Source organism: Meleagris gallopavo, chromosome 10, assembly GCF_000146605.3.
Source record: "Meleagris gallopavo isolate NT-WF06-2002-E0010 breed Aviagen turkey brand Nicholas breeding stock chromosome 10, Turkey_5.1, whole genome shotgun sequence".
Classification (NCBI taxonomy): Eukaryota; Metazoa; Chordata; class Aves; order Galliformes; family Phasianidae; genus Meleagris; species Meleagris gallopavo.
Genome location: NC_015020.2, coordinates 17650858 through 17663571, shown reverse-complemented (window position 1 = coordinate 17663571; position 12714 = coordinate 17650858). Strand labels below are relative to the sequence as shown.

Below are 12714 nucleotides of genomic sequence, written 5' to 3'. Positions count from 1 at the left end.
ACAGATTTTTTTCTGTATGCACCAAGAACTCAGATATCAGCCATTGCCTGGATCTTAACTCTTAGAAATGCAAAAAACACAACACCATTAAAGGAAGGGAAATCAAGTTATTAAAGGACAAAATGTTATTTTGAAATTATAGTGCTAAGCTGTAAATAAACCGAGAATCTCACAACTAAAAAATTAAAATGAAACACCAAAATAAACAAACTGATTTAAAAGAGTATTTGCATCCATCTTTCCAGAAGAAAACATGTGTGTGGGAAATCTAACGGACAAGAAAAGGAACCAGTGAATTACGTGCAGGACTCCACTATTAGGAATAAGTCTCCAAAATGACAAGCTGCAAAGGACAATATTCTCCTCTGCACCGAGGAGAAGCAGTGAGATGGGGAGGCAGGAACCGAAGGAGCAATAGTTGGCGTCATCGAAAGGCAGTCAGCACGCTGAGAGATGGGCTTTGGCTTGCACTCTGTGATGTTCTTGTACATGTATCCAGCCGTCTCTACTCACTGCATGTTAAGCTTCAAATCTCAAGAAAGCTTTCGTTTGTAGGGGACAGATGTTAGATTTGAAACCCCTTAATTTACAGGTGTCCTTTGCAGTGCTGTCATTGTACTGGAAGCAAGAAAGGAACTCTGCCACGCTGTTCTCTTGAAGATGCCAATGTCCACAAAATGGATTTCTTACTCTTTTATCTTTCTATGCAACTTGATACCAGAACCCCGAACTAGGCACAGCCTCACAATTAATTTACTTCTTCACTCAGCAAGGGGAAAAAATCATCTCCTTTTCCCAAAAGGATGAGTGTTTCACAGGTAATCTTTCAGTGCAGCTTGGCTACCACTAGGAAATGGAAACTTGGAGCAAGGTGTGGGAAAGTTCTTTGTTCTATCATCACCACTCTGCAGGACTGGTCACTTGAGACATAAACAGAACAAACACTTCTGAAACGTTGTTTACAACAAGTAGTAAAGCTGAAGGGGAATGAAGACATTTGTCTGACACTGAAGAAAACACACTTTGTAACTCATCTCACCCTGCTTTTAAAAATTCTTTCAGTAGAGGCTTCCTTGTCACAGGGATCATATGTATACATGAAGGAGCTGTTTCCAAGCAATCCGTGTGGCTAAAATGTGCAACAGCTGTTCAGCTCTGGCTCTCCTTGTCTGGTTGCTTTCTTCTGTATATACCTATAGGTTGGTCTACCACCAAAGCAGAATTTGGCACAGAATGGTTCACTGAAGTGATTTCTGATATAGACCTGACACAAAAAATCCTCTCAGTAGAGATGTTTCCCATTTCTAGCGAGTATTAAACATCAGTGTGCCAAATGTAAGAAAACACCATTTTCTAACATTTTCATCCTTCACTGAAAATTCAGCAAGTGTGACTGAGGAAGTTCCCATAACAGCTATTTTTCAATTCAGTTTCACTTCCAGAGGGAAGCGTGGATAACTGGCTCTCATGTAGATTCTCTGCTCCTTGTCAGTGACATTGTCATTAGCTGACACTTGGGCTGAGATCTACCTGATGTGTGACTATGGTAAGTGTTAAGCAGTTAATCAGACCAGCTGGTACTCCCTCCTGGGACAAGTGCAGGCTCATCTGATGGCCCTCCTCTTTCAGGACAGGCAGGTAAGACTGATGGGAGGGGAGTCTACTATTGACCACAGGGTGACAAGTGGCTATTTTAAACGAGGTCCCTAATTTTCAGAGGAACAGAAGCTGGTGAAAATAATTAACTAATGCCTTGGATTAAAAAAACTCTACTGGGGGGATACAGCGCATTGCATATATTGTTTATCTTGTGGGATTAATATATGCAGGATTAATATATGCAAATAGGGTGTAAATATTTTGCAAGCTCCCGATAAGAAATCTGTCAGTGACATAAATAAAGAAATAAGTAAAGAGAAGTCGCACAGAATCACAGAAGCTGACTACTTGTGTGTCATTCAATTTCAATCTATTAAAGCCTCCAGTAAATGTGAAAGTATCATGGCCAGCTATCAAGTCCAGCTGATGCAAGCAGACCCTTCCTTCCTTCCTTCCTTCCTTCCTTCCTTCCTTCCTTCCTTCCAGCTCCCCCAGTCTCGGTGAGATACCACACAGGTGGGACTGCAGACCACTGCTGTTGCGTTGAGGTTTCACTATTCCCTGACTTTTCAGAATAAAGAAAGACATTTTTTACCTGTTCAAATCACGGTGTATGATAGGTTGTGTGAGGTTGTGGAGGTACTCCATTCCTTTGGCAACGTCTACAGCAATTATCAACTTAGATTGCAGATCAAGAGTTCTATATGTTAGGAAAAAATGTAGTATTATTCGAAGTTAATAAACAGTCAAAAGCTATATGCAAATTATTCTTATCTCGAAATTACGAAACTTTGCCAACATTTTAAATACAAAATAATGTTACATAATGTATTGTAAATGTATATAATAGAATAAAATGACTAAATCATTTTTTGATGACTTATTAATTTCCCTTGTTCACCCAATACTCTGAAGCAAAGCCATTTTTTTTTTCCAATCGTGTTCCTTTTACTATTATTTTAATCCAAAATGAAAAGGATTCACGTCAGTACACATGCATTTGTCTTCCAAATTCTGTACGAGTCCTTGCAAAGGACAGGTGGAATACCTCTTTTGTTCATGAAGCAGGGAGAAGAGCGATCCTCCAGAGATGTACTGAGTGACAATAGCAAACTGACTTGGGTCATCCAGGCACGCCCCAACAAACTGGATGACACATGGATGATTCAGCCGACAGAGAATGGAAACTTCACGGCAAAACATGTCCACATCAGACTTGGAGCAGTAGGTGTTGGCTCGATAGCTTAGAATTGACATGGAAGAAGTTGATAAGACAAGAATGTCATAAAGTCTTTATTTTTTTTTTTTTAATACTTCAGACGATATAATTAGCCAAACAGAGAGGAAGCCTGGTAAGCTTACCGTTTAATTGCTACGATTTTATTTCTGCATCGCCCCTTGTATACTTTTCCAAAAGACCCTGAAATGTTTTAAGATAAGTAAGCGTAAAGATACTCCTTCTGAACATGAAACACTTAGAATGGAGGCCTTCTTATTCCTGGTACCTGAGCCAATGATCTCATGGAACTCTATTTCAGAGAGCTGAAGATGGAAGTGCGATGGCAAACCAGCACGGAGGAGGAGCACGTCTGCCTTTTCTGCAAAAGAAAGCACTTGACTTACTGGTGGAACGCAGGGTTACAGGTGCAGAATATCAGCGTTTAACTTCACAGAGCCATTGCGCAGTGAATGCTGTCTTTCCTCCTGCAAATTGGTTGGCAGGTAATCCCGTCCCCTTTTCTTTCAGTAACCACAATAAACCCCAGTAACAAAGAAGTAATTGCGACTTTACAGCTGCCTTGTTCCTTGTGTTTAAATCTCATCACCAATGAGCACTGTCCCACAAGCATATTCTGCCCGTGCTGGATAAGGATTGCATAAAATCCTTCACATGGAGAGTAATTTCCTTTCCCTCCATGCTTAATGCTCATCACCAATGCAGTGTATGTTATTCCACATCTACTTTTTAGTGACGTTTGGAATCTGAATTTTGCAACGTAATTTAGTTAACAAACATCTCCACCTTGTTAATGCAATTCGGTTTAGGGCTATGTAATTCATCAGAATATTTCTCAGTGGATGTAAATGCTGCTATGTGAAGGATGTAAGGTTTTGATTAGATGCAGAGTGAATACTTGAAAAATTGAAAGGACCATAGAAAGTGATATATTTTGAAGTATGGATACTCATCTGAATCTTTTAACTGGAGCTGTTTCAGAATAACACAATATATTTTGGAAATAACTTTTCTTGTAAAGATCAACCAGGCATCTTACAGGGGATCTCAGCAGCATCCTTTTCTCCGAAACAAAACAAACAAAAAAGGTAATATATATTTACTAATGTAAGCTAAAATAAGATAAAGATAGGAATTGTGCTGCGCAGAACCTTGGCAGACAATGAGAAGAAAACATCTGAACAAATTATTTCCTAAAGCTATCCCAGGGAAACGCAGCTGCTGCCACGCACAGTGCCGCGTTTGTGAAGAAGAAGAAATCCAGGAATTGTGAGCCTTGCACGGCATGTTAAGGCTGAACAGCACCTTGGGTAAAAGAATACAAAGCTCTGAGTTTTGCCTGGTCACTGAGGATACCTTTAGTCATGCTTTTAATCTTTCCCAGAGGGGATGGAACTGACACGTAGGAACCATCTGAAATAAAAGAACAGAATTAGTTCAAAGCACACTGATGTGCAAGCGTACTGATAAATACACTGACAGACCAACAAGGCCATGACTGCTTAAAGAAAAGCTGCAACAGAAACACCAGGATGGAAACATATATAAACACACGCATGTAGGTCTGTGACTTGTTATACTGCTGAATTCTTGAGAGCAGTTTGTCATTAGCCTTACTGAACACTGAACAATACCACCTTCTGCTAACATAAAAAAGACCTAACGCAAAAACTGTGGTCTTTTGTATCAGCCAGGCTTTGTAAAGGCACTCAGATCAGATAAAGGATTCTGATAGTTGGGCTGCCGGCAAATGGCTCTGCTCAGTTCGCTGACTTGGTTTTTCAAAAGACCTCAGATTTGCCTGTGTACCAAAACCATCACTTCTTGTTCTTCTGCTTAAATGGAAGCTGAATTATTTCTAACAGTCAGCATTAAAAATTCAGCTGTGTTAACACCAAAGGGGTTTCCAGTGCGTGCATAAACTCAGTTTCCTGTAGATTTACATGCATTCCAGGTACCCTAAGCCTAAACCTGGAAGAGGTGAAACAGCTCTGCAGAGCTGGAAATGTAGGAAGGAGACAGAGCCTGCTGTTGGCTGTAGGGCTGTTCCCATTTCCATGGTAGGAAGAACCAACGACCTGGACAACACGCAGTGTACAATACATTTACTTTCTCTGCAGACAGCGTTCTCAGTTCACTGTAAAATGTTTTTTTATCTATTTGTGTCATTGGCATTTAGAAGCCAATAAAAATGAGTAACTTTGTAGCAAACAGGGTAATAAATTCTTCCCAAGGGAGACTTAGATATTGAAATATAAAAAAATATGAAGGGGACCAAGTATGGAGATCCACTGAATATTGGTAATGAAAAAACTATCAGAGGCAGACAGCAAAAAGAGAATGGCTAAACAAAGTATTAGGGATGTAGAAAGGTGTAAGTAGTTGCTGGGGAATTACCACCTTTCAGCTTTTAGCCTCTCTTTCAAGTGAGCAATACAAAGTGATAATTTTATTTAAGGGTAAAGGGAGAATTTGGGCAGAAGTAGACAATGTATAAGATGAGAAATGGTGATTTTCATGACACTAGTTTTCTTTATGCCAGACAGAACTGATCCAAAGCTCCCTATCATCAGTGGAACACTCCCAGGATTCAGTGCTCTTTGGATCAGAGCACTCAGTTGGGATTAAGCGACCTCTCAGACCATACCTCCTCCAGGCTGTGAGTATTCGTTACAGGGTGATTCATCCTGAGGCCTTTTGTAGTGCTTCAGAAGGGTCACAATGGCATCATGACCTGGGAAAGGAGGTGTGAGGACTCGCAGGTAGGCTCAATTGTCACTAAAATACCCAAACATTTGTACAGAATCCACGGATTTTACATACAAAAACAGAACTATGCGTATCTAAAACGTGTAAATGAAGATAAAACAGTGCTCATCTACAACATAACGTAATTCTTAATTACAGAAATATAGGGAAATATCAGCCAATAAAAGTAAAAAAGTTATTTTCGTGAGTCTGCCTAACAGTAATGTGATATGTGGCAATAGAAAAAACACCTGCTTCAGAAATCCTTAAATGGAGGTGGATCACAGCTTTCAATAAGCCATGCAAGGGAATCCAGTGCCTGAAAGTATTCCAGGGTTACGTCCCAAAGTGCACCAGACGTGCACTCCGTATTGCTGCAGACAGCTGCTGTGCTCACTGATCTCTGGGGAGGAGCAGAGCTGTGTGAGCACATTGCGCTCCATCTCTTGGATGCCTGATGTGCCAAGTTCTGCTTGGTAATGCTCAAAAGTCTCTTCTAAACATTTCAAAGCTGAATTTCCCCTCAGTATGTTTTGAGCAGAATATTTTGCCAACATGATGTTTTTAAAAGGGCCCTGAAGTCTGTTTTACTAATCACAGTCATTCTCATGACAGAATTGCAGTGCCTTGGAGGGTCAAAATTGAACTTGCATTTTTTTCCACTGCTGTTGTACAGAAGTTTTTCCTCTTCCCTCATCCTGCTTCCCCGGAGGTGCACCCAGCATTGCTCACAGCTCAGCTCCATAGAAATGGATCCCCTTTGGAGCATCAGAAGCTGGCTCTGCTCCAGCATGGGCAGGTCGTAGAATCATAGCATGGCCTGGGTTGCAAAGGCCCACAGCACTCATCCAGTCCCAACCCCCTGCTGTGTGCAGGTCACCAACCAGCAGCCCAGGCTGCCCAGAGCCACATCCAGCCTGGCCTTGAGTGCCTGCAGGGATGGGGCATCCACAGCCTCCTTGGGCAACCTGTTCCAGTGCCTCACCACCCTCTGGGGGAAAAACTTCCTCCTAATATCCAACCTAAAGCTTCCCTGTCTCAGTTTAAAACCATTCTCTTTCAAATCCTGGGCTCTTCTCACAGAGTCCCCTCCTGCAGATGGTCCTGCTGCCAGAACCCAATGTGCAGCTAACGTGTGGCACAGCACAACAGCAAGGGGAGATTCCCTGCTCAGACCTTACAAGAAATGAAGATTGCTGGCCCTGATGTACTGTTCCTTGTAATGCCTCCTTCAGCAATAATATTAAAACTCCTCAAGCACATCCCACAGGCCTTTTCTGAACAGGCTCTATGATTGCTGTTTTAGCAGCGCATAAATACCACTGTCCTTGAGTTTGTGTTGAATTAAACTGTTGTACAACTGATATATGAGAAGACAAACACAAGGGCTTGTTGATACGACCCTTCATGCCAGGAAGCGAAAAGCAGTTGCTGAGCACTCAGTCAATGGGGCCCGAGGGGTAATTCTGTACTCCTATCTCCTGCCCGTCCTGTTCCTATGTAGATTTCTGCAGAAAACAGAAATACCTTTCTCATAAGCCCACATCAAGCAGGTCTGCTCATCCTTTTCTCCACTGGACCTGCTGGGATCACAAGCGACCAGATTCATATCAGCTCCATTATCCAGCAAAAACTGCACCAGACGAATATGGCCATGGTAGCAAGCACAGTGCAGTCCTAGAACATCAGAGACGTGTGGGAAGCACAGCTGTCAGAACGTATCTTAGAACTTGTGCCAACACCTATGGAGCACAGACCGATTTACCTGATAAAGGAATATATTATCAAACAAACACCCGAGGCAGCAGCTGAAAACAAATTTGCACTGCAAGAACCGATCCATTGCCTGCTATGCAATGTGTCAGTGTTTACTCTCCCACCTGCAAATCACACTGAACAACTTTGTATGCAAGGAAAGCTCGTAGAAACAAAGAAGCCACTCTTTTTGTCTTTATCTGCTGTCTGGATATGAGGAGGGCAGCCCTTCAGACACAGCACCCCACATTCCCTAGCAGAATAACACTGAGGCCCAATTCTTCAGCCTGCTTAGAAGCCCTGCTGCAGGGCAATCACTTTACATCAGGTTTTACCACTCATATACAGGCTAATGAGCTTGACTCACTCTAACTGAGCTCTTAGTATTTTTCTGTGCCTTTTAGCCAAATCAATTGGAAAAAAAAAAATAAATTGAGATCTCTTTGAGAGGTAACTGGATGCTGATCATTGACTTACTGTGTGAATTACCTTGAAAATCCTGACTGTGTATAGCTTCCAATTTTTGTGGTGCTGGTATGATTCACACAATAAGGGTGATGATGTTACCTGTATGTCCATCTCTTCCCTGGTGATTGATGCTTACGACATTCTGGTCGAGAAGGAATTTTACAAGTTCTATGTTCTTTCCATAGGTGCAAGCACTGCAAAAAATGGAAGGAAAAATGAACGTTGCAGCACATGGGAATGTAAGTACTTTGGGTAGCCAAAGACTTCAGAAGAATGACAGAGAGATTGGAGTAGAGGACTTTTAGAGATGTGTAAACGCATGATTAATCCACAAAAGCAAGTACGTTCATTTCTCTTGCCTCATAAGCATTCTAATTATTCTTGCATAAATTAATTTTGCACAGCATACAAAATTAATACACTGTCTTCCAGCGTGTGCCTTAACTTTGTGTGAGGCACTTTGCAGCCTCACAGCGCTGTGACCAAACTCTGTTCTGCTGCCTCATTTCCAGGTCAGAACATCTGGAATCCAGGAGGTTTCTGGGCAGAACTCCAACGCCAGCTTCAAAAGCAGACAGCAGGAGAAGCCATTACCCAAAGAGGTGCTGATGAACCTGGCGCCCTTCCTACATTTCTTTCTCTCCCTCCTCACTCACATGTCCTCTCCCTATATCAAGGTGTGAACTTATCCATGCTGAGCTCTTTGCTTTATCCCTCACTCATCTGGTGGTTGCTGAGACATTTGGTTCTTGAACATTTGGTTCTGTGAAGAAAAGCTGAGGGAACTGGGCTTGTTTAGCATGGAGAAGAGAAGGCTGCAGGGGAGACCTCACTGTGGCCTTCCAGTACTTGAAGGGAGCGGATAAAACAGGAGGAGGAATGGCTGTTAACGAGGGTGGGTGGTGATAGGACAAGGGGAACGGCTTTAAACTGAGGCAGGGGAAGTTTAGGTTGGATATGAGGAGGAAGTTTTTCCCCCAGAGGGTGGTGAGGCACTGGAACAGATTGCCCAAGGAGGCTGTGGATGCCCCATCCCTGCAGGCATTCAAGGCCAGGCTGGATGTGGCTCTGGGCAGCCTGGGCTGCTGGTTGGCGACCTGCACACAGCAGGGGGTTGGAACTGATGAGCACTGTGGGCCTTTGCACCCCAGGCCATGCTGGGATTCTTTCTGGCCATTGCATTGCATGCACCTTCCTGTGCCATTCTGTTGCTAAAGGTGGTTTTAAGCACTCACCTGTGGAAAGCCGTTTCACTGAAGATGTTCTCCTTAGTGAGACTTTCTGTTCCTGAGAGTTGAATCATTTCCTTGACCACGTCAAACTTCCCACTGTAACAAGCACTGGAGATAAAGGATTGTTAACGGTGTCAACTTTTCAGTTAGGCCCTAACAGTGAAAACTGGAGCTGCCCACACGACTCACAGGTGTAGCGGTGTGTCTCCATAGATGTTCACCACGTGGGGCTGAACTTCAAAGCTGCTATGCAGTAAGAACTTGACAATCTCATGGTGCCCGAATCGACAGCAGAAGTGCAGAGGAACGTGGTCTTCGTTGTCCTGAGCATTCACTGTCATTGCACCCAGAAAGAGAGCAAAAGAAGTATTTTATATTTAGCATAAGTTGTTTTGAATATTTAAAAAAGCTTTATGTACATTGCAGATATATTATGAAACCTCTTAAAGTACTGATGGTTCTTTTTCTTTAAAACTGAAATTTCTGTGAGCTGCTACACATCAGAATGGCACTATTTAGGGTCAACTGTAGTGCACCATCCAGACAATTTTCTGGGCTTAGAGTACAAAACTGCTTTATTCCAGGACGGAATGTTGTCATGCAGACTTTCAGGAATGGAACAACATTTACTGTCACCTTTAGAAAGCTGTCAGTATGGTACAATGCTAAGCAAACTGAGGATACGTGTACAAATGTAATTGTTTTTAAGCACTATATTATCTTCTTAGAATATCATCAGCTGAATGAAATCAGCTACGCAGTGAGAAAATGTATTTAAATAAAATGAAGGAGACGCAGTAGGATATATTTTTCATGGGCACTATTAAAATATAAATACATAAAATATAAAAAGTAAAAGAGGAAAGGGAGAATTTATTGAAATTTCTGGAATTCCAGAGTTTCCATTCTGTTAAATATTTATTTTCCCCTCTGAGGATGATTATACGTGTGCTTAACATTCCTCACTGCGTATTTCGGAGGATGGGAGTGTTCTTTTAAACAGCATGGAATTATATGTTAGAATGGGCAAAATTAGAGACGTAGAATATTACAGTTAGGCAGAGCTGTACTTATCTCTATTTGCTGAATGTACTTTCTGTGATTGTTGGTACTTTTTTTCTATATTTAGGTAGAGAACAGCATAATCGATTGATGTCATAATTGAAAGAGCTGACAAATCCAGTCCACATTGTCTGACATTTTGTTCTCAATTCACCAAACCTTTGATATTAATAGACTACTGAGGAGTAATATGCCCATCAGAAGTGCCCAGACTTGCAATATGCAGGTTTTTAACAACTGCTAGGTACAAATATTTCCTGTAGCTGACTTTCCCTGGCACAAAGGGCACACCGCATGCATTCTGAGGTCCTTTCTTGCCATGATTTTCTGTGACTAAAAGGAAAAGAATATTAGAATAAAATGCTGTTTTAAACTTTTCTGAAGTAACGCTGGATGCCCACGGAAATGGGCAGTCCTTTAAGCTGAACTGAACCTACACCTTCACCGATGTCTTCTGACAGAGAATTCCAAAGATTAATTATGTTTCAGACTAAAAAAAAGTTGACCAAATAAACAAACAAAAAACCTACCAAGCTCGTGGTCTGCAAATTTCATTAACTGCCTTCACCAGCCTTTCTAGCAGCCTTATGTACAAGGGAGCGAAAAAAGGAAATTGTTTTATTTTGCTATCCTAAGATTATTTTTCACTTTATAGATTGATGTGACATTAACCTTTCTTTTTTTATTGTGATGTGGTGCCAGACAGATTCATTCTGAAGTGCAATAAATAAGAAGGAAATAAATGTCAAAGTTTTGTAGTAATAAATGTCAGTGCTTTACAATGTGTAGCCAGAGAATGGCCTGAAGGACACCAGGGGTGTCAGGGTCACAAGCTTCTACAGCACAACAAGGTGTGAGAGGGGCAGAGGAAGGAATTGTGCGTCTTCTCCTTCACTTTGCAGTTAAAAAATGGTGTCAGGTGCTTGTAATTATAAATCTTACAGGAGGTAAAGAAAATGGCTTACAACATAGGATGATGGATTTTGTTTTAATTGATACCTAACATTCACAGAACGCATAAATTAACAAGAGGACTTTTGCCACAGTCCAGCCCACTACGCATCTCTCACACAATTTCTCTTATTGTAAATAAGAATTCCACAATGAAGGATACGAAGCTTGTGTAGCACAATGAAAGGCGAGCTGAAAAGATTCAGTCTCTGTTCCTATTTTGTTGGTGAACCATTTGCAGTGTCTGATCTGAATTATTTTAAGTCAACTGCTCTGAAGTTTTGACTTAAAATCCTTCATCTGTATCTCATTCACTGGAAGTTTACTATGCATTTAAGTTATTTGATTGGAGATATATGCTACACTGCCAAGTCTTCTCTGAAGTACTGTCTCAGTAACGTTACCTTGTATGTAAATCTTAATTTTATTTTCTGCTGTTGTTTGTCACCTATGAGTTATTCATGGAAACAGAATGCAATGAGGTGGCAGCTCAAACCAAGCACACATAACAGGTGAAGAAAAACTCCTCAATTGCTTTTTTTTTCTTTTGTTTCAGTTGTCCAAAGACAACAGAAGAACAAATGCACACATACTGTCAGGAAGAGAAACTCAATATTGAAGACCTGGCTCTGTCTATTAGAATACAGTGATAAAGTTGATTTTTTTACAATGCTTTTTCTTACCATCAGCTTTGCTTCCTTCTTCCATCAGGAGCTTTGTAATGTTGAGAAAGCCTTTGGCAGAAGCTAAATGAAGAGGCCTGTCTCCAACTTCCCCACTTGCATTCACATCAGCTCCAAACTTCAGCAAGAGATGAGTTACCTAAGCAGTTCATCAACGTTGATTAAAATATCACATGAAAATCAATCTTTAGGCACAATCAGATAGAACATTGCACTGGGTAATACTTTATGTGCACATCTCTTTGAAGCTGAAATGGGGAGAGGAGATCCAATAGAAAACTTACGTTTGAGTTATAGATCTACAGAAATACTAAAACGCTCACAAAAATATTTCTTATCTAAGGTGGGATGTGTGGTGAACAGCTGGACACAAGGCCTGCATTTGTTTAAATGACCAGCCAGCATATTAAAATAAAAGCCCCTGAAGTCCACACCCGGGTCAGAACTGCTCACAAGCTTCCCTTATGACCACAAAAGCACCAGATGCTCTCCTCACACCACCTCACAGGACTGCAGTGGTTCGTTCCGAGAGCTTTATGGCAAATAAGGAAACTAATCTCTCAGTCCAACGTGCAAGGTGCTGCCTGATGTGCCCGGGTGGTGAGGTGCTTGTCTATGAAAGAAGGATCGCAGGAGCACCTCTTTGGTTCACAGCCTTGCTGTCGCTTGATCACAGGAGTGCAGTCCTTTCGATCATCTCTGTTATCTGAACTCTGTTCTCTTGGAAGCTTTTCCTCCAAGTCCCAGTGCACTCCAAGAAACATGACACTGAGCTGAAAAAATACATTCTAACCAGAGTTCATCCTTTGAAACATGAAAACTGCCCAGAATACATTATTTTAGCTAAAGAGAGGTAGAGAATTACTTACGTAAGCCAGAACAGACCCATTATTATGTTTTACACAAAAGGACTGTTCAGGGCAACTGAAAGGATTGCTACATTAACCATATGCATAATTTTTCTGTTTAAAAAAAAAAA

General features: G+C 41.4%; 1 protein-coding gene across 1 annotated transcript in view; it reads right to left on the bottom strand.

The window, feature by feature from the left end:
* Window positions 1-12499, bottom strand: part of TNNI3K (TNNI3 interacting kinase) — a 39740-nt gene extending 27241 nt beyond the window's left edge. The window contains exons 1-12 of the mRNA XM_010716257.3: window positions 12329-12499; window positions 11736-11874; window positions 9229-9373; window positions 9043-9147; window positions 7907-8001; window positions 7112-7261; window positions 5484-5570; window positions 4193-4249; window positions 3105-3197; window positions 2962-3019; window positions 2648-2842; window positions 2195-2299 (exon numbers count right to left, since the gene is read on the bottom strand). Coding sequence (XP_010714559.1) covers window positions 2195-2299; window positions 2648-2842; window positions 2962-3019; window positions 3105-3197; window positions 4193-4249; window positions 5484-5570; window positions 7112-7261; window positions 7907-8001; window positions 9043-9147; window positions 9229-9373; window positions 11736-11874; window positions 12329-12499 — 1400 coding nt within the window. The remainder of the gene's footprint in view (window positions 1-2194; window positions 2300-2647; window positions 2843-2961; window positions 3020-3104; window positions 3198-4192; window positions 4250-5483; window positions 5571-7111; window positions 7262-7906; window positions 8002-9042; window positions 9148-9228; window positions 9374-11735; window positions 11875-12328) is intronic.
* Window positions 12500-12714: the final 215 nt, after the last annotated feature.